This window comes from Natator depressus, chromosome 5 (assembly GCF_965152275.1).
Source record: "Natator depressus isolate rNatDep1 chromosome 5, rNatDep2.hap1, whole genome shotgun sequence".
Classification (NCBI taxonomy): Eukaryota; Metazoa; Chordata; order Testudines; family Cheloniidae; genus Natator; species Natator depressus.
The window spans coordinates 32,825,993-32,848,194 of NC_134238.1; the positions used below are offsets into that span (position 1 = coordinate 32,825,993).

General features: G+C 39.9%; 1 protein-coding gene across 1 annotated transcript in view; it reads left to right on the plus strand.

Moving 5' to 3' along the window:
- The window catches only part of ITGA2 (integrin subunit alpha 2), an 87,628-nt gene that overhangs the window by 19,022 nt on the left and 46,404 nt on the right, over positions 1-22,202 (plus strand). The window contains exons 2-4 of the mRNA XM_074952534.1: positions 4,067-4,190; positions 18,457-18,566; positions 19,854-19,945. Of these exons, the coding sequence (XP_074808635.1) occupies positions 4,067-4,190; positions 18,457-18,566; positions 19,854-19,945 (326 nt within the window). The remainder of the gene's footprint in view (positions 1-4,066; positions 4,191-18,456; positions 18,567-19,853; positions 19,946-22,202) is intronic.

Consider the following 22,202-nt stretch of genomic DNA (forward strand, 5'->3'; position numbering starts at 1 on the left):
CAGCTGGCATGTTCATGCTGCCCCCTGCCCTGTGCGCCGACTCTGCAGCTCCCATTGGCCAGGAACTCTGCTCAATGGGAGCTACACGGGAAGCGCCGCTGGGCGGGGCAGCATGCGGAGACCCCCCAGCCCTCCCGGCTAGGAGCCGCTGCCAGAGAGATGTGCCGGCCGCTTTTGGGAGCCTCCCGAAGTAAGTGCTGCCCAGCTGGAGCCTTCACCTCTTCTCGCACCCCACTCCCTTGCCCCAGCCCAGAGCCCCACACCTGGCACCCAAACTCCTTCCCAGAGCCCTCACCCTGCACCCCAACCCCCTGCCCCAGTCTGGTGAAAATGAGTGAGGATGGGGGAGAGTGAGTGACGGAGGAAGGGTGGATGGAGTGAGTGGGTGGTGGGAAAGGGGTAGGGTCTTGGGGGAAGGGGTGAAGTGGGGCAGGGCCTGGGGCTGAGCGAGAGTTATTGGGGGTTCCCCCTGAAAAATTTTAAATCAAAATGGGGCGTCCTCAGGTTGCTAAAGTTTGAGAACTGCTGATTTAGAACATCACATGCTCAATATAGTGTATAATATGATGGGCTGTATTCAGGTTGTCTTTGTCCATGACTGGTATCCCTCTTAAAATCTCTTCCAAATCTGGTCTTGGGACTGCCAAAAAAGTCAGGTACAGTAACTACTGACATACCCATCAAGGCGGAAGGAATGCATTGATCTGTGACCCTAATTCTTAAACAGGGGCAGCATTTGCTAATGGTTGGAGGGGCAGTTCCTTCCCCTTGCCTCCCCCCCAGACTTTTCATAGGTCTGTATTCTCCATTATGTCTTCCACTGCCCCCCCCCCCCCCACCGCTGCCTCAACTTTGCAGGATACAATATAATCACATATAATGTTTTATATGCTGACCCAACTGTGTCCTCCCCCACTCCACCCCTGAATTTTTCTGAAATGATGCCCCTGTTCTTAAGCCAAGACTTTAAAATGTGTTATAGATGGGAAGAAATCCTTAAAGATCTCTATTCTAAAGAACCTTAAACTCCTATCATTAGTATAAGAAATTCTAAAGTTCCTTAATATCTCATGTAAGATCACTGTTAGTACATAAATGTTATGTGTAAACAGAAATAGATATAACTATCCATTCTGGAATGTAAGGCTCGCTATGATTTTTCAGCTGTACTATTTTCTGATGAGCATACAAGTATAGTTTTTGTGCATCGTGCACTCAGTCAGAATTGATCTTTGAACTAACTTTTAGATGATTCCATATTAACCAGTTATATAAGTACTGTATAGATGGGCGGGGAGGATGGTGGGGGGGGGAGCATGGTCAGCTAAGCACAAGAAAGAAGCCAGGAGTTCTAAATGCTGATCCTGGCACTGTCACCAACTTGTATGGCCATGGACATGTCACTCACTATGTGTGAGGGGAAAAAATATACAAAACAGGAATGATACTTACCTGCCTCACAAGAGTTTTAGAGAGACAGGGTGGCTGAGGTTATATATATTTAACTAGCAAGAGATGTCAAGAGTAACAAGAAGGGTTTCTTCAGGTATGTTGGCAACAAGAAGAAAGCCAAGGAAAGTGTGAGCTCCTTACTGAATGAGGGAGGCAACCTAGTGACAGAGGATGTGGAAAAAGCTAATGTGCTCAATGCTTTTTTTGCCTCTGTCTTCACTAACAAGGACAGCTCCCAGACTGCTGCGCTGGGCATCACAACATGGGGAGTAGATGGCCAGCCCTCTGTGGAGAAAGAGGTGGTTGGGGACTATTTAGAAAAGCTGGACGTGCACAAGTCCATGGGGCTGGACGAGTTGCATCCGAGAGTGCTAAAGAAATTGGCGGATGTGATTGCAGAGTCATTGGCCATTATCTTTGAAAACTCGTGGCGAACGGGGGAAGTCCCGGATGACTGGAAAAAGGCTAATGTAGTGCCAATCTTTAAAAAAGGGAAGAAGGAGGATCCTGGGAACTACAGGCCAGTCAGCCTCACCTCAGTCCCCGGAAAAATCATGGAGCAGGTCCTCAAGGAATCAATCCTGAAGCACTTAGAGGAGAGGAAAGTGATCAGGAATAGTCAGCATGGATTCACCAAGGGAAGGTCATGCCTGACTAATCTAATCGCCTTCTATGAAGAGATTACTGATTCTGTGGATGAAGGGAAAGCAGTGGATGTATTGTTTCTTGACTTTAGCAAAGCTTTTGACACGGTCTCCCACAGTATTCTTGTCAACAAGTTAAGGAAGTATGGGCTGGATGAATGTACTATAAGGTGGGTAGAAAGTTGGCTAGATTGTCGGGCTCAACGGGTAGTGATCAATGGCTCCATGTCTAGTTGGCAGCCGGTGTCAAGTGGAGTGCCCCAGGGGTCGGTCCTGGGGCCGATTTTGTTCAATATCTTCATAAATGATCTGGAGGATGGTGTGGATTGCACTCTCAGCAAATTTGCGGATGATACTAAATTGGGAGGAGTGGTAGATACGTTGGAGGGCAGAGATAGGATACAGAGGGACCTAGACAAATTGGAGGATTGGGCCAAAAGAAATCTGATGAGGTTCAATAAGGATAAGTGCAGGGTCCTGCACTTAGGACGGAAGAACCCAATGCACCGCTACAGACTAGGGACCGAATGGCTAGGCAGCAGTTCTGCGGAAAAGGACCTAGGGGTTACAGCGGACGAGAAGCTGGATATGAGTCAGCAGTGTGCCCTTGTTGCCAAGAAGGCCAATGGCATTTTGGGATGTATAAGTAGGGACATAGCGAGCAGATCGAGGGACGTGATCGTTCCCCTCTATTCGACATTGGTGAGGCCTCATCTGGAGTACTGTGTCCAGTTTTGGGCCCCACACTACAAGAAGGATGTGGATAAATTGGAGAGAGTCCAGCGAAGGGCAACAAAAATGATTAGGGGTCTGGAACACATGAGTTATGAGGAGAGGCTGAGGGAACTGGGATTGTTTAGTCTGCAGAAGAGGAGAATGAGGGGGGATTTGATAGCTGCTTTCAACTACCTGAGAGGTGGTTCCAAAGAGGATGGTTCTAGACTATTCTCAGTGGTAGAAGATGACAGGACAAGGAGTAATGGTCTCAAGTTGCAGTGGGGGAGGTTTAGGTTGGATATTAGGAAAAACTTTTTCACTAGGAGGGTGGTGAAACACTGGAATGCGTTACCTAGGGAGGTGGTAGAATCTCCTTCCTTAGAAGTTTTTAAGGTTAGGCTTGAGAAAGCCCTGGCTGGGATGATTTCATTGGGGATTGGTCCTGCTTTGAGCAGGGGGTTGGACTAGATGACCTCCTGAGGTCCCTTCCAACCCTGATATTCTATGATTCTATGATTTTAAAGTTCCAATTTCACAATAGTATTGTGAGGCTTAATGAGTTAATATCTGGTCAGTGCTTTGAAGATGCAAAGTGCTGCTTAAATGCTAAGTATAGTTTATTAACTTAGCCCTATATTTCCCAGGCTTCCATTTATAAGCTTATCTTCTCAGTGGTTTGTTCAGAAGAAAACAAACACTTAATATGTGAAAATAAAATGGCCTGAAACTGTAGACCTTCTGTGATAAAGGAGTAGGTCGATTTGATTGTGTTCTATTTCAAATGTAGCATTAGAATATACACAGAATAAAAGTACTTATTGTCATCCATTGTTCTTCATTATAGTGTACATTAATAGGTCTTTAGGAAATCCTATGCTAGAAGGCTACCATATGTCCAAAGATGATGGAGTTTTAAAGACTACAATAAAATATATTAAAACATATTAATTGTGTCTCTTGGATTCACACACATTGGTAGCGCTACAAGATTTATTAAGCAATGTAGTTAATAGGTTATTAAACTCTGTCTACTGTACTGTCATGCCCATATAGTGCACTGACAAGCATTCATATAATCATAGATGGCTATTGCTGTGTAGGGGTGGGAGAAACGTTGATTTTTATTGGGTGTGTCAAAGGCCGCATTTTTAACTGCTATATTAAGGGGAATTGGCATAGACAGATGGACTGTTTCAGTGAAATCAAGATTCTTTAATTGCTATTTACAGTAATATTAATCTTCCTGTTAACAGGCATTCTTCATAATTGCTGTGACGCATACAACGTTGGGCTCCCAGGGGCAAAATTGTTTTCTGGTCCTTCAAGTGAGCTGTTTGGATATGCAGTTCAACAGTTTATAAATCATCAAGGCAAATGGTAAGGGTTTTGAGTTCTTTGTCCTGTGAAAAGATTAAGAGCAATATGATGTAACTTTTTTCCTAAGTGCGAACAGTTACAAGGATCATTTGAAAATATTTCCATTATTTCATTTTCCTTTAAAAAAAAAAAAAAAACTTCTTGCTGGTAAAATACTAACTGACTTTATTTGACTAAAACTAAAAGGGGAAAACTTTCAAAGAACACAAACATTTAAATGTTGAGTGTTTTTGAAAGAATGTAATCTGATATGATTTTATGCCCAGTAATGTGACCAATAGAAAAAACTTTTACATTTATTCCTGTTGATATTCCTTTTGAGTAAGAGTTGTAATTTAGTAGAGGTCATGCCTGACAGTGCAATGACTGGAACGGGAGTTATTTAGAAACGATTGGTCAATACCAATTGAAACAATGTTTCTTCTTTGAGGGCTGGTCCCTATCTGCGTTGCACACATGAGTACGCATGAGCACCAGGCTTCTGAGACTGAAAAATCTTTCAAGAAGCATCTGTTGGTCTGCACCTATACCCTGGATCGCCTCATGCTCAGCCCTGAGGATATAAGGGGAGGTGTGGACCAACTGCCTCTTCAGGTCCTTCTTGCTGCTGCATGATCTCATTTGGACTCCTCTGTGTCTGGAATTATCTTCTCGTCGTCTTTATCTCTGTAAATATAATTATAGATAGTTTGTTAGTGTTTTACAATATTTTACATAGTGTAGTTTATTTTTTTTCCCAGCCCTGGGGACCTTCTCTGTCCCCTCCTTTTCAGAAGTAGGACTATACCCAGTATTCCAGGGTTCAAGAACTGTCTCCTGTCCTTGCTTCTTCTCAGTTATCAGTGACCACCAGCCTGCCTAAAGAGGCTCATATCTCCTCCAAATGCAGTATGTGTTGCTCTTTCCAACTCCAGACCCAAGAGGGACAAAAGCTCTGGCTGAGGAGGCACCTGGTAGATGAGCCTGGAACACATGTGCATTGGAGTTCTCTTCTTACCTCCCACCTGACCTGTCACCTGACATGACAATAATCACTGAGGCATCCCTCATAGGCTGGGAAGCCCACATGTTTGGTCATCCAACACAAGATATGTGGACACCTAGGGAGAGAGCAAGATGCATATCAATCTCCTGGAACTAAGAGCAGTCAGACAGGCCTGCAGTGCATTCCTCCCATTCATATGATCCTGCCATTGTCCAGATAATGTCAGACAACGTGATGACCGTCTTCTATATAAACAAACAGGGAGGGGCAAAAATCCCTCTCGCTGTGTGGGGAGGTGGTCAGCTTATGGAACTGGTATATATAGAACTACATTACAATTTCACCACTAATGAGTGGCTGTTACACAATTCAGTGCTGAACATCTTCAGTCAGTGGGGAATGCCATCTTGGGACCTGTTCACCTCCCAGGTGAACAAAAAGTACCCTCCTACTGTCCTGGACAAGCTTCTTGAGATACTCTTTTCCCTCGCATCCAACTACTACCCCAGGTTCTAAGAAAATGCATCATGACAACGCATGAGTCATTCTCATCGCAACAAGTTGTCCCATACAATTCTGGTTTCTGGTCCTCCTACAAATGTCAACCCATAGCATTCAGTCCTTCCTGGACCTGCTAACTCCAGAGAATAGCAGGATCAAGCACCCCAGCCCAGACCCTCTTCACCTCATGGCTTGGTATTTGGATGGGCATCAGACCTAGAGCGTTCATTTTTGGAGACTGTTCAAACTATTTCACTACCCACATGCCTTCCCCTCTGCTACGGATTGTGACTGGATTCATGGTACAGAAGGAACTGAAGAGGCGGTTGGTTTACATCTCCCCTTATACTGCAGTGCCGAGCACAAGGAGATCCAGGGCGCAGCTGCGGACCAATCTACGCTACTTGCAGGATTTTTCCAGCCTCAGGCGCATGGTGTGCATACGTACCCACATATGGAATACAGATAGGGGACCACACATGTTAAAGAACTTCCGGTTATAGGTAAGTGATCTCCTTTTACGGAAAATTTTACAGATGCATAGTATTGTATCCTGTGTGTGTGTGTACCTTTGTGGAAAGGAAAGTAAGATCCTTCATTCAGAAGGTGAATATTATATGAATTGCACAAAACTTGTTTGGCGACAGTAAAGGTTGCATCAGGACACACCCACCAACTCAAAATCTGAAAAAGTTGGAAATAACAAATTAAGGAAAAAGTCTCCTTGCCACTTTTATATTGCCTACATCACAGTAATAACACACTCCAACATACCATAATGCTTTCACACCTCCAACAGATACCAAAAGCAATACATACCACAACTTCATCACCCTGGCACTCAAGTGCAAAATCTTCACAGCAATCTCAGACACTTTTGTATCCGCATAACTAACTGTCACACATTGTATACATTTGGGAAATTATTCTGTCTTAATGTTGCTGATATTAATGTTACCGTTTCTGGGGGATGTTTTGGTTTTCCAGATGGAAAATCAAAAAAATTAATCAAAGTTGAAATTTTCCTATGATTTTGCAGATTCTGCATTTTGCCATCAAAAAGATATTTTTGACAAAAAATTCCTGTCCAGTTTTACCTACAAGTCTTAGTTCCTTAATTTAATGCCCTTCTATCTGGTGGTACAACAAGCACTTCCATATTTGGAGGTATTTAAACACTGTCTAGAGGTGTATGTCTAAATGATGCACATTTTCATGTAAACCATTTTTTTCTGATATATTCTCAGCTGTTCATCTGAAGCATGTAGTATGTCTAACTGTATTTCCCTGTATCAAATCAGCCCTACTCAGGCCCCTGTGTATTCTGTGATTCTATAGCTATAAAAGTTCTGTGGAATCTACCCCAGCCACAGAATTGTGCTCCAGAAGCTTCCATTTTAAAAATTGTTTGTTTGTAGTCCTCATGGTTGTGAAAAAACTTTAAAAACATGAACTGAGTGTAAACTAATTTATTGAATAATATATTTTAAAACTGCTTAATCACAAACATTAAGGCATCTGCAATAGCAGAGGGATCTACTATATATACATATAGTTAAGTCTAACTTATATACTATATATCAGGCTGCTGTTAATAATATACCAGGGCTTTTTATCTAGTAAGTAAGAAACCATTAATTTATTTTAAGCTGAGCTCTAGTGGTTTGGGTAAATACTTCTCCATAAATTAGAATTAAGTTAACACTGAAGCAGTTATTAATATGTTTGCTTAACATTATCTGAAAGATACTAAGGTCTGTATTTCTTTGGTAAAAAGAAAATGTATAAAATCTGAAATCTTTGTATGTAAAATTTAGAAATATCAATACTGAAACATGCCATATTTAGAATTAACATATATCATCTCCATAATTACATGCTAAATTGTTATATGAAAAGTGTTCAAAAGTCATAATTTATCTCTTGTAAAAATTAATTTAAAAACTCCTGCTTGGTCACCTGTGGTTCTTATAAAATGTATTGGAGGAAGATAAATCTAATAAAACACTAGCTAAAAAACGAATATTTTAGCTGATGATAAAATAAGTAATAAAATATGTAATGATCTTTCTCATCCATAAACGTATCTGCTTTTTTATTCTCTGACTTCAGCTTTACATGATCTTGAATGTAAAGATGATCTAGATCCTACCATTTCTCTGTTTTTATCTCATATGTAGAGATGGTAGCTAGGAGTTTGAGAGAACACAGCTCCACTTTCTCTGTTAAAAGCAGAGGAGAATTGAGCTCTTCTCCCTAGACTGGGTAAGCACTGCTCTCCGCATGGTTCCCCTTTCTCATTGGCTAGTGCAGAAAGTTCCCCATCCTGTTTTCTATTTATTTTATCCACTTACTGTAGCTAAGCAACATAGCTCCTTTAGTCCTCTATTTAAGCCTTTGTTCAAAACTACTGAAGGAAGCTAAGCACATTCACCTGAAATGAATTGATTCCTGTGCATGCTGCACTACACAGTGTTTTCCAAGTGTATTAGGAGTTCAATCCTTTTGTAAATTTTCTTTAATCTTATTACTGAAGAACTAGACCAAAGCCTCGACCAATTTAATTTTTTATTCTGCTTCCCTGTTGCACCATTGTTAATGCAGTGAAAACTGTTTTCCACCTGTACTCTGGTCAGTAACCACCAAGTACAGGTGGAAAACAGTTCAGGGACACAAATAATGCAGGGTCCTTGGCATATAACTTCCCCCATCTTTTCCATAAGTTCATAGAAACTTAATGTTATGAATCTGCAAATGCTTTTTGCAGGTATGCAGTTATTCATCACTTATCTCATTACAGCATGACTGGCCATTGTCCCATATGGGTCAAGGGAAGTTTTAATAGCCCTCTCTCTGTTTTATCAGGATCATCACAACCTATTCAAAGTGAAAAAGTTCCTTCTTTCAGTCTCTCTCAAGAAGTCATTAGAAATTGTAACTAGGGCACTCTCACTGTTTGCTTTGTTGTTTTCACCTTTTCATTTCTAGATTATTTTCTTTCTCAGATGCAGGGAAAAGATTTATTGTTCCTTTGTTATAAAATAAAGGCTCTTTTTAGGAGATCTAGTCCTTTATTTTAACAGGGCGGAACCCATCTCTTGTGAGTGCCCCCTGGTCAAGTGTGTGTGCCTGCAGTCTCTCAGTTTGTTGTGACCCCTGTTTGTGGTTTCTTAGGTGGCTTTTTAGTGACTCAGCCCTCTGTCTGACTCTCTCACACTGTCTGTATTTGAAACAGAACAAAACCCCTTCTGGGGTATACAGTCTTTAACTTGTTCTGGCCCTGGTATGAGGCTGTACACCCAGGACTTCCTCCCTGGAGACACTGTCTTCCTGTAGCCCTCCCTGAATTCAGTCCTTATTTAGTCCCAGCAGCCAGCTAGGAGCTCTCTCTTGCTCCCCCGGTCCCTGTCAGCACTGAGCTGTCTGTGGTCCCAATTGAGCAGATACAGAATGCTGAAAATGTCACCCTAGAAAATTTTACTTGCTAAGCTGATACAAGATTGGTGCAAGACTGATGTACAGTGCATTGCATAAGAACAGAAAGTATTTACTGCTCTTGGAAAATCAGATACAGTCTCAAAACATTCATATTGCAGGTGCGCTGTTAAAATTTTGGCTTGAAATAAACTAAAGAGAAACCTTCTAAACATCCAAAAATGTTATCAAATACTAATGTGAATTGCACTTAGAAATGTTAAGAAAGGCACTCTAATTCTCCTCACCATGAAAGATATTTTAAAGCAAGAAATCATATGAAGATATACCAATCCCACAACTCAGAGTAGACAAAATAATTGTGTGGTAGTCAAGAAGAGTTTATTGGAAACTGTTTACCTTTCTAAACTTCAGATGGCAAGAGGAGTGGACCAGTAAAACAAGCATATGGAAAGCTTCTGGCAAAAATCCAAGTAGGCTGCCAGAGTTCGGTATTGAAGAATGAGAAATTAAAGAACTGAGTTTTGACTCTCTATGCCTCCTATTCTTTACTTACTTCCAGTAGAGATTGGATTTGGATTTAGTGCCTTTCCCTTCCCTATGTTCAAGATGATTGGATATAACAGGGCTATACATGTCCTGACCCAAGTAAAAACACTGTTACCAAGAAAGATCTGTCCTTGTGATTAGATCATCTTTGTTAGAATTCTAACAGTGAAGTATGTTGTTCTGTTCTAGTTTTTTTCTTTTTTCAAATTGTTGTATAGTTGTTTTGGTGTTGTGTATTTTTTTTAATAAGGACAGACCTTGGAAGGGATGACAATCTAGCTTTAAAATATAAGCCCCGTTCTCCCCCCTCCCCCCCCCCCCCCCCCCGAAAAGCTACTAACAATATATTTTGTGGGACGAAGAATTTACTGTATCATACTGTTGGGTTTTTTTTCTGTCCCAAAATCAAGAAGTCCACTGTATGCATGAATATCAGTTATTAAAATGTCTTTCCTTTAATAAGTAGTTACATCTGTATGCTTCTTCAAACAATTCAGGAATATTACTAACACTAGAGCAAACATCTTACTCTGGCAATTGCTCTTTATTTCTTTTGGCATTCCAAATAATTGCACATAGTGTCTGTGTGAGATTCCTGCTTTAGGAATAATGTATGGCATGTATTAGCTGTATTACTTTAATATTATTTTATTTTATCTCTTAAAGCCACCAAAGTATTTTAGACACAGTAAATTGTCAGTTATGCTTTTAATATAAGTTCTGCAAGAGACAGTGCTCACTCAGCATATTACTTGATTAGGAAAGCAGCCGATAGATAGATACACAGATAGTAGTCTTTATGATACATGTCTGAGGTCAGCTACTGCAGAGGAGACACCTTTGCAGATGCTTTTATTGCTAGGTGAAATAAAAAAACCCTTTTTTATTAAATTTATAACTCACTCCAGGGTAGTCAAATAGGGAAAACTGTAAACATTTGTCGCTGCTTTGAAATTTATACTTAACACCACATATCTGTGCTCATTCAGAGATTAAATAAAACCTCTTTGTTACAATAGGTCCAATGTGAGTTTAAACAATTGTGGACATCCGATGAAATGGGTTTTAGCCTACGAAAGCTTATGCTCAAATACATTTGTTAGTCTCTAAGGTGCCAAAAGTACTCGTTCTTTTAACTTTTAGTTTTCTTCACCTGCAATCTTGATACTCCCCTTGCCAGCACTAATGGAGATTCATTATTGTTTTCCAGGTTTTCATCTGGTAATATGTTGTTACACTGGTAAATGCACTGTGATCCTAGAATAGGAACATATTTTAAAATGAAAATGAAGCCATCAAAACAAATTAATATGCTTGATCTTTGGAGATTTTTGAATTCTTGTTTATATTAGAGCATATAGTTGATTTAGTTGGTGTTGGTCCTGCTTTGAGCAGGGGTTTGGACTAGATGACCTCCTGAGGTCTCTTCCAACCTTAATCTTCTATGATTCTATGATATTGCTTGCACATCTAATAAAGGAAAATATCTCTTCTGATAAGTGTGCCAATGTGCTGTTTTGATGAATGTCCCCCTGAAGTGCATTGGGAAAATGCTGCAGCCTAGAATAAAGCTAGAAGAATTTTTTTCCCTTTTTCTCCACTAGAATGCTGATTTTAAGACTCTTCAAAGTTATGGGAGCATTGATGAGGATACATGAGTTTATCTTCTTTCGGTTGTCAGTACCTGTGATGTGAGTGCCATTATTGGGGCTGGCCGTGAAAAATTTTGAGGTTTCAACATTTTGTGTGGTTTTTTTCCTAATATGGAATAAAAATGAGATCTTTAAAAAATTTTCATGAAAAACAAGAAAGCGAAACCTAGCCCAGAATGGCCTATAGCTCTGTAATTAGGGCACTCACCTTGGATGTAAGAGACCCAGGTCGAAGTCCATAACCACTGGGTTATAAAATCAGTCTTTCTGTCTTAATGAATATTGAATTATTTATACAAAATGGAACAGCTCCACAGGAGAGCTTGAGACAGACTGTCGCTGTGTGGTTAGGGTACTCACCTGGGTTGTGGAAGAACAAGGTTAAAATCCCTGGTCTGAATCAGGCAGAGTAGGGAACTGTGAAGCTGGGTCTGCCATGTGACAGTCCTAATTATTGGCTGTTCTGGAGTGGGTCTGTCTCTACTCCGAGAAATTCCCTTCCAGACTGTGAGTAAATTTCCCAACAAAAGTTTCGGGTCTGATTGAGGGCGGGGGGAAGTTGACAAGAAGCTCTAGCCACAGACAGTTGTGGTGCTTCTTGCCTGTTGGCATCCTTTTTCCCCCTTTCTGCCAAGTATCATGGTTATGGGGCTAGGTGGTTCTCTGTCCCTTTTCTGGTCTTTCAAATTGCCCCCACCTCAGGTCTTGAGTCTTGTTCGGTGTCGGGAGATTGACTGTTGGGGCCGTTGTCATGCAGGAGTGTGGTGCTATGCATACAATACCGTTGCACTGGGTTATAAAGCTTGGTGATGCTCAGGAGATTATTGACCACTTTATGTGCCCCAAACTGTAACGGGGCAGTTAATGGGATCCCTATCCTTATTTGCTCCCACACTCCACCAGGACTAAGAATTTCTAAACAGAAAGGGGTAGTTCTCCATGGTGCTAAAAGGGCTGGTTGACCACTGTGGTAGGTTTATGGGCGTAAATAAAGAGTGGTCTGGAAGGGTCCATGGTGCTAGAGTCTTTTGGAACTCATTTCTGTTTACCTTAATGGGAAAAGGACAGTTTGTCTCCAGGGTCACTGTAGATATTAATGGTGTGGAGATTGTTCTGGGTATCCTGGGAGACCTCGCTTATCCCCTGCTTCCCTGATTAATGAAGCCATTCACAGGCCACTTGAACAGAAGGAAGAAACTCTTTAACTATCACTTCTGTAGTTGCAGGATGACTGGGGAGTGTGCATTTGGCTTTTTGAAAGGAAGAGGGCTCTGTTTGTAGAATAGGTTGGAAAATGCAGGGGGAAAAGCGCATAAAATTAAAGCTACATGTTGTATTTTGCACAATATTTGTGAAAGTAAGTGGGAAAGTCTTAGTTGATGGGTGGGAGGCTGAGTGCAGAGACTTGCTCAGGAATCTGAGAAGCCACCGAGTCATCCAACAGACCATGGAAACAGCCAGGGCAATACTACCAGGGTGCCTATTGCTCTTACTTTGAATCTCAGACCGGAAAATGTGCAGCTGTGCATGCAGCCATTAGCTCGTAAAGGGGGGCAATGAGATGGATTGTGGGCATTGCAGTCTCATTTATGTATGGTGGAGTTGGAACATTGTGGCAGTGCTTGTTTTACCTTGTGTCTGTGTCTAGATACTTTTGTAAAACCATATGAATTTATTTAAAATTAATGGATTTTCTGTGTAAACTGTACTGATGACTCTTTATGAATGAATTTGAATGGTTTTTATTCTTAAATAATCTGTAATATAGCAACTAGAAATAAACCTTTAATTAAAACAATAATGAAACCAAAATTCAAAGGACACAGTGCAATGGAGGGCAGACTGCAACAAGGGGAGGAGGGATTCAGGTCACAGGTGAGTCTGTGCCTCACACCTGCCTCTTGTTGTTCTTGGGCCTTCAGTTTTTGGCACAGCTTGAAGTTTTTTGAGCAGCTGGCGTCCCTAATGAGCTGGGCTCGCATGTGGAATTGTTCTCATTGCCCAGAGGTTCAGTCTGGGAAAGGAATGGCCTCTGGGAGTATGGCTGTGGTGGGTACAGAAGGAAGCAAATGCTTGTGTTCCCAGTACCCTGTATAGTCCAGAGTCTGCAGAACATGGCTGGGTCTCTGTTTGGAGCCCAGCATTGCCTGGTGCCCTAACAGCAGCATGCACTGCAGCAGAGCATTCTGGCCCTGTAGTGCCTCCAGGAGTTACCTCTGCATCTCCCGGTCTTTCTCAACTGTGTCTTTTGCCACAGCAGTGTAGTCTCTGGGCACTGTTACAGTGTCTTTGTCCACTCCTCCTATTTCTTTGGAGAGCTCCACTTCTTTCCCCTTCTTTGACCTCTGAAACAACCTCCACCTCTCTGTTTTCAGTTATTAGGGGGGTGGGAGGAGGGTGTCGGCAATGAGGTCTCGGAACATTTCATCCCTAGTTTCTGGGTTTTCCCCCCCACTCTCCCTCAGATTAGACAGTCATTGATAAGGGCCCTGTCCTTGAGGGTTTGGCTCCTGCAGGTGACTGGCTGTGGGAGCAGGAAAAAAAAACCCAACCACAAGTGGTTATTGTTCTGTATTCCAGAGAGGCTGTGATAGCATTATTTTTATATGCAGTTCTGACTTTCCCTCTCTCAGATTCTTCCCAGTATGGGAGAGAACCTCTGAGATGGTAAGTGGTGAGGCCATGAGGAGGGCTGTATTGGGATTTCGTCTGGGTAGTACTCTGGCACTGGCCAGCTGCAGGTGATCTAACTGGAGTATAGACGTATCCCAAGGGTACATCTACACAGTCCACAACAGTGAGCCTCCAAGGCCAGGTCGGCAGGCTCAGGCTCATGGGGCTCACTCTACAGCACTAAAAATGTCTGTGTAGATGTTGTAGCTCAAGCTTTGAAGCTTAGGGATGGGGGCGGCCTCCCTAGATTTCAGAGCCCAAGGTCCAGCCTGACTTGAAACTGAAAAGCACTGTCTACACTTCTAATTTTAGAGCGGTAGCATGAGCCTGAGTCTGTCAACCTGGGCTCAGAGGCTCACTGCCATGAACTGATGCTGGCTGTGTAGATGTACCCTAAGGAGCAAATAATTGTGCAAATTAACTTTTGTGGAAGAACAGAGACAGGGAACGGGCGCAGGATAGTAACCCTCCCACCCCGGGGAATTGCTGGCAACCCACAGATAAGGAGTCACTGACTTTGTTAATCTACAAATGTAGGCATTAAAATGACTGCAGTTCAGCTATCTGAGTGGTGAAATCTTTACATAATTGTTTTCTTTTGCTTGTTTCGTATTTTCGGTTAGTTTCTATGTGAATAAAATATACTGCAAATATCTGACTTAGACATAACCCATCATTAAAGGATGACTCCAACACAGTCCAGACATTTAATTATGATAAGTATGTGACAAACATAGAGTAATATATGGGGTATTTCCAAAACCTACTAAGGAAGGCCTTCTTGTTTTAATAAGTAGTTTCTCTTGTGGATGCTTAAATGTATTTTGAGAAACTTAGAAAAAGCTTACAAATAGTTATGCATAATATACATATTTATAGAGAATGAAACATTTACAGATTATATGCAGAGTGGTGTTTTAAAATATTTAAATGAGCATCAACTTGAAACCTAATCAGTTCCAAAACATCAATTTAGTTTCAGACACTACTCGTGCCCCTAAGTTTCGCAATCAATTTTCGTTTGGTTTGGTTTTACAATGACATTTTTCTATTTGTAAATATTTTTCTCTTATTTTTGCTGTAGAGAGGCACACACAAAGAGTGGAAACTGACCCTCAAACACACAAGAGGGACAGAGTGAAATGTAATTGATGTATATTAGAACCTCCTTGTATTTTAGGTTTTCTTTAAGTACAAAACAACAATTATTTCGTAACTTCAGTCCCCCTTTTGTGAAGATACAGGTTTTTGGGTCCAGTCTTGCCTCTAGCAGGAATTTTATCATTGATTACAATGGGAACAAGATTGGATCTGAATTAAATTAAATTGCATTTGATTTTATTATCTTCTGGTTTCCCTTAAACAAAATATAGAATAATTGCACAATGTTCTGCATGCATTCATGCACACACAAAACCCTTCCATCTCTGCATGAACTTAGTGGGTAGTGGAGAATGACAAAAGCACAGTAACTTGCTCAGAGGAAGCCAGTGAACATCCCAGTTATAGGCTTTATCGAACAGCCTGATTATTGGTTTTGTACTGGAGTCATAAAGCTGATTTTCTTCATGGTTCAACAGGACTTTGTCAGTAATCCAATATCCACCTCTCTGGACTATACAGAGAGTCTGGCATTATCACATTTTATAAAGAGATATTTATAACGCCATATGATAGCTTTGGAATTGCTGGAAGGACATAAAATCCTGTTTGTTTACAAAACAAAGTATTTCAGATGTTTTTGGGGTGGGTAAATTCGCTCTGTTTCTTTTGTTGCATAATCACTGTTTTCAGCGAGATAATTGAGATGCAGACATTTATTTTTAAAATACTCCTACACAGGAAAAAGGTTAGGTACATTCTGAAGTTTTGTTATGTTTTTGCTGACTGGCTTGTGCTGCTAAAATGAAATACGGTTACTCTTCATACTGTTGTGTTTAGTTGAAATTAAATACATTCTAAGGTGTGTATGGAAATATTTTGTCTGAATAAACCTGGAACATCCCTTGTGTGTTAAGAAATGTAATATTTTTATCAAACCCATTTTACCAAATTCCTATAGTATTGAATAGCAATTAAGTCATGTGGGTCCTATGGAAATGTAGTAAAGTTTTATATAGAAATTGCTTTGAAAATACATAATAGAAAATATCATTGCTATGATTTTTGTTTTTTTCTTTGTTTTAACTATCCTATAGAATTCTATGGGAGGTGTGGGATACATTTCTCTTTGGAATTCTACTAACTCCAACCCTATTGAAAGGTTCTCATTTTCTATTAAACTCTGTAAAACTTTCTCAAAAGGGACACCTTTCCTTGTAGTATCTTTGGTTTTTTTATTACCCTTTCATATAAACACTGATTTACTGACTGATTAATATTCTATAATCAGAGGGTCATAGATGGATATTAGAGTATAAAAGCAGGAGGTCTTTCCTTTTCTAATCAATTAAGCGGTTTCACAATCCAATGTTTGAGACATCACTGTTCATGCCCATGGAAATAGTTCTGCTTATCCATATTTCTCCTGCATTTTCTATGGTATATGAAATTCTCCTTCACTTCCTGTTCTAAATTACTGTTACATCGCTGCTGCCTTTCCATGGTAAGTGAAAGTTGAAATGTCTGTATTTATAGCCAGTGTCCCCAAGTATCTGGTATTAATTGGCTAATGTTTAAAAACTGTTCTGTATTCCCCAGATGGAAGGTGCTCAGAGTGTGCGAACACTGCAAAGGGAGTGTGTGGCAGTTGCTAAGAGTGTAGAATTAGGGGAGAGTGAATCACTATAAGACTTTTGGCAACTTAACTAGAGGTTGTGCTTCTTAAAATTCTTGTCCAGGGTGAAACAGACACAACACAATAGTCTGTTATCATAACCTACAGTATTTCCTTTCTGACTCAGTGTTTTCAAGGCGTAGTAGCAGAGTTCAAGTTCGGACTTGGGCAATATACCGTCACTGTGTAGACGTTGAGTATAATATCTCCTATCAGTTAAAAGGATCAGTTAAAAGAAATCAGTGAACTTTTTACCTGACCTCTCTTTGGGGGCGGGTTTACTGTCAGGAAACTGCAGATCATAATTTCCCAATTCACTAGTTGTCTAGCTATATTTGTTAGAAATTAATTACTGTTTATATATTTGTGATTATTGATATCTTTGCTATGTTTCTTTGATTTTGTGATATAACGATGATTTAGATAATGGCTTACAGAGTACACTTATAAAGTTTGCAGCTGATACCAAGCTGGGAGGGGTTTCAAGAGCTTTGGAGGATATGATTAAAATTCAAAATGATCTGGAGAAATGGTCTGAAGTAAATAGGATGAAATTCAGTAAGGACAAATGCAAAGTACTCCATTTAGGTAGGAACAATCAGTTGCACACATACAAAATGGGAAATCACTGCCTAGGAAGGGGTACTGCGGAAAGGGATCTGGATGTAATAGTGGACTGCGAGCTAAATTTGAGTCAACAGTGTAACACTACTGCAAAAAAAAAAAAAAAGTGAACATCATTCTGGGATGTGTTAGCAAGAGTGTTGTAAGCATTACATGAGAAAGTAATTCTTCCGCTCTACTCCGCACTGATTTAGCCTCATCCGGAGTATTTTGTCCAGTTCTGGGCACTACATTTCAGGAAGGATGTGGACAAATTGGAGAGAGTCTAGAGAAGAGTAACAAAAATGATTAACGGTCCAGAAAACATGACCTATGAGGGATTGAAAAAGATTGAAAAAACTGGGTTTGTTTAGTCTGGAAAAGAGAAGACTGAGAGGGGACATAACTGTTTTCAAGTTTGTAAAAGGTTGTTTCAAGGAGGAGGAAGAAAAATTGTTTTTCTTAACCTCTGTGGATAGGACCAGAAGCAATGGGCTTAAATTGCAGCAAGGGAGGTTTAGGTTGGACATTAGGAAAAACTTCGTAACTGTCAGGGTTGTTAAGCACTGGAATAAATTGCCTAGGGAGGTTGTGGAGTCTCCATCATTGGAGATTTTTAAGAGCAAGTTAGACAAACACCTGTCAGGAATGGTCTAGACAATACTTAGTCCTGCCACGAGTGCAGGAGGCTGGACTAGATGACCTCTTAGGTCCCCTTCCAGTTCTATGGTTCTATAATAATGTAATACTAATAACCACATAATGGATTAAAACATCCTCTGAATATTTGACTCTCTCATTCCCATACACTAACCCCATTCTCCATCAACATTCTCTGATATGATACTTGCATTGTCTTTTTGCGGTGCACAATGGGAAGTCACAGCTGAGCAAAGCACAATTTTGGTACCCTTGGAAAGGGAATTCTTTTGTTTTGTTTTTTTGTTTTTACGTGCTAAATCTTGTGAGCTCCTCTCTAACTTATCTAGGGGACCTCAGACTTTCACATTTGTTTTCAGTTTATCTTTAAATAAACTGAACTGCTCTTCATCAGAGTATAAGGAAAGAATCAGTTTCCCCTTGTTTTTTTAGGCTGCTTGTTGGCTCGCCATGGAGTGGGTATCCAGCTAACAGAATGGGAGATATCTACACATGTCCTGTTGATTCACTTGAAACGACATGTCAAAAACTGAATTTACAAAGTAAGTTGTAACTAATGCTGACTTAATGCAATTGTCCATTTTGCCTCACTTCCATACCAGGCCAGATTATTTGATAAACTTGAATTAGGCAGTTCGCACAGACCTACTGACCCTGATGAAGTGAAAAAGGACCCTATATTGTCCATGTTTTCTAAATAGTTTCTTTGTTGCGGAGCATTCTTTGGTGTGAGGTAAGACTTGGAAAGAATTTGAAAAATATGGACAGTAGTATTAATAAGAAGATAAGGAGGGTCATCATTTTTTTTTTCTTCTCCTTCCAACGTAGCTTTTTATTTTTATTTTACTACTAAAATTAGCTGCATGTGTAGGCATATGGTGGTTGTTGCTTCTCCCCATGTAATGTTGTATTGGTGTTTTTTTTTTTTTTGTTAGGCTTAGTAAAAAGAAGAGCTTTTTAGAGGGTTGCTCTGGTCTCCAGTTCATTTATTACACATGCCGCCAGGACAGCTTTAGTTTCTAGAGCCAGCTCAGTATATAACTTTCATGCTACTTGCTGCTGTTTTTTCTCTAACACTTTTTTACATCCACTCTGTATTAACTGTAGAATTAGTAGCAGTTGTAGAAGCTGTAGTATATATTATTTATGTTGCAGCAGTGCTTAGGGGGTTCTGATCAGGCTCCATTTTGCTAGCACTTAACAAACACATAAAAAGACTGTTAACTGTTCTGGGTAGGAACAATCTAAGTGTAAAATGAGAGCCAACAATTAGATGTAGCAAATAGGCCAACATAAGGCAATGATGAGATGTTTAAGAATATCATAGGTTCAGATCCGTGTTTTTAATTTCTATTTTATGGTGCTATGGAGTAAAGCATTTCTCTTCTCACACAAATATTCCCATCATTATATATTTTCTGTCTGAAATATCTAAGATTTGAGCTTGATCCAGTTGAGAGAGATCTGATATCTCAGGTAGTGCAAACAATAAATGTAGTCACTCAACCTACTAAAAACATTTGTACTTTATATAGTTAAACTGCCACTTGAGGAGTTTGGCGTCTTTGCCTATTTCCTGTAGCTCTTTAGAGCAGGCACTCTAATTATAAATGCTAATCTAGATATGTGACAAGGCCAGTTAATGTTGTCTAGCAAATTTCTCTCACCAATTATCTTTCTTTTGTTTTGTCCCAGAAGCTTTTATGGGATTTGAAAAATTCCTCTTCCAAACTCTTGTTCCTTAAGCTTAAACTTTGAATTCTGTTACTGAGGAACATATGATAGGAATTTAGGGCTTTTTTGCTTTCCTTTAATCTCTTTATTTTTAGCTTTAACACACATCCCAAATGTTACTGAGATAAAGGAACAGATGAACCTTGGCTTGACACTAATAAGAAACTCAAGAACTGGAGGATTTTTGGTAAGTGTCAAAGCTGTACTCAGTAAGTAGTAAAAAATTAATTTCTACTGTTGACCATTGATGGAAAATGTAGCAGCTAGAATGTTCCACATTTGTAAATTTAAATCTGAGCTGAAAATATTTCATTATACAACATGGAATAATATGTATTTTATATTACATTTAAAACATACATTAAAATAATGCTATCTAGGTGGAAAAGTAAAGCACTCAAAAGTTAGGAATTGCTCCTTTGTGCATTCATCTGGGGGGTCCTGTGTTTGTTTGTTTATATATCTATCTATACATAAAATATGATCATGTAATTAAAGACTGTATCATAATGCACAGGCCCAGAGAGCAGAATTAAGGTTGCACAGGAAAGAGGAGATGGCCCAGGCTATAGTCATTGAGTTTTTTCTTCATTGCACTCTTTTGACAGAAGTCATTTCAAATATGAGTAGATTATAGTAACAGCAAACTAGATTTCTTTTGCAATAGGTCGATCTTGGTGGTGCTTGTTGCATTAATCTGAAGGGTTTTCTTTACTAATTTGCCAAGCAGTGCAGCCAAGCCGACTTTTACAAAAATCAGTTTTTTTCCCAAGGTAGAGTGTCTGCTTTTGTGAATACAAGGTCTACTCCCTTTGTGTGTCCTCATGGCTTCGCCTTCACCAACCCAGTTTGTGGAGGAAGACCAGCTGTACTGCATAAAGGGATGTAGTTGCACACATGCTGTATGCTGGGGAACTTGAGTGAGAGTGCCTCGTACAATTCCCCCTAATGTGGTGCAGCTCTGCTCCACCTTCAGCATGGGCTATTTCCTAACAGCCACAAGGGAGCCCAACAGAGGAATCAAGGCTATCCTAGTTGAGATTAAGTAGTAGAGCTAAAGCTCCAAATCTTACCATGAGAATTAAGTATTTTTCTTTTAATTTTGGCTGCCTCTTTCTTTGTGTGGATTAACCCATAACATCCCAGGGCCAACTTTAAAAAAAAATGTTGTCCTAAAGCACTCAACAGCTTGGGAATTTTTCTCTAAAATATTCAGGCCAGTTTTGAGTTAGCAGTTTGAAATTGTTTCCACTGTCTTTTTACTTCTAATCTCCAATATGTAAGGATTCTTTAAAAAATAACACTTGAGAGAGAAAAAGCTGAATTAAATGTTCACTTAAAATAATGTTGATAAATGAACTCTGCTGGCAGTTAAAACTGCATTGGAATGGAAAATTCATATATAAAAGTATATCCTACTCCACTTTTCTCACCTTCTGAAATATCCTCCCTGTTTTTGATAAATTAAGTATGAACTTATACCCTCAGGTACCTTTAAAAGCTTTCATTTTCCATTATCTCCAAATGCAGCTATCATATGCCAGCTTTGTATTCTGCAGATGCTGCAAAAACAATTTCTTATAGCTTACATTATGTACAACTTGTTTATATACGGTGAACAGTTATGTTCAAAGATCCACCACAGCAATGGTAGAGCTTACGAAATGGTGAACGATCAACGTATTTATAGATCATATTGATTCACTGTTGTGATGCATGCATGCATACATACTCCAGTTTAAGATTTATATATCATACACTAGTACAGTACCTAATGTAGTGAAACAATAAATATAAAGCAGACACTTCACTATACTTTCTTCCCAGTTTAAAGTAAGAATGAGTTCTTCTTCAAGTGGCTATGAATATTCCTGCTTATGGGTACTGCACCCTCATGATGCACTGATAGGTGACTCTATAAAGGAGTGCCTCCTGATGCTGTGGGGAACGGCAGTGGGGCAGGAGCGCTCTAGCTGACATTGCTAGAAGACGTTTTACTGTAAGGCACCACAAGGCGGTGCAGTACCCATAGGTGGGAATATTGAAGCCATGTTGAAGAACTCTGATTACAGTTAAGTAACCTTCGTTATTCAGGCTGTCCCAGTTAACTTGAATCGTTTTAGAATTAATATTTTCTCTATTGCCCCTTATGTTGTTGTATTAGTGTTCAAGAATTTATCATCACTGGCCTCTTTTAGCCAATATAAGCTCTGAATCATCAAAGTACTTAAAAACATACCAAATGTCAAACATATGAGTAACTCCACTGAAATCAATGGGACTACTTGTGCTTAAAAATTAGGCATTTGCTTAAGTACCTTAGTGAATTGGCACTGAAAGCTCTGTTCTCTGATTCTTTAGGGTGAGAAAATTGTGACCAAAACCTGAATGATTCTTTTGCCTTCTAGATGTAAGAGGCAACATTATTTATTAGCCATTACAAA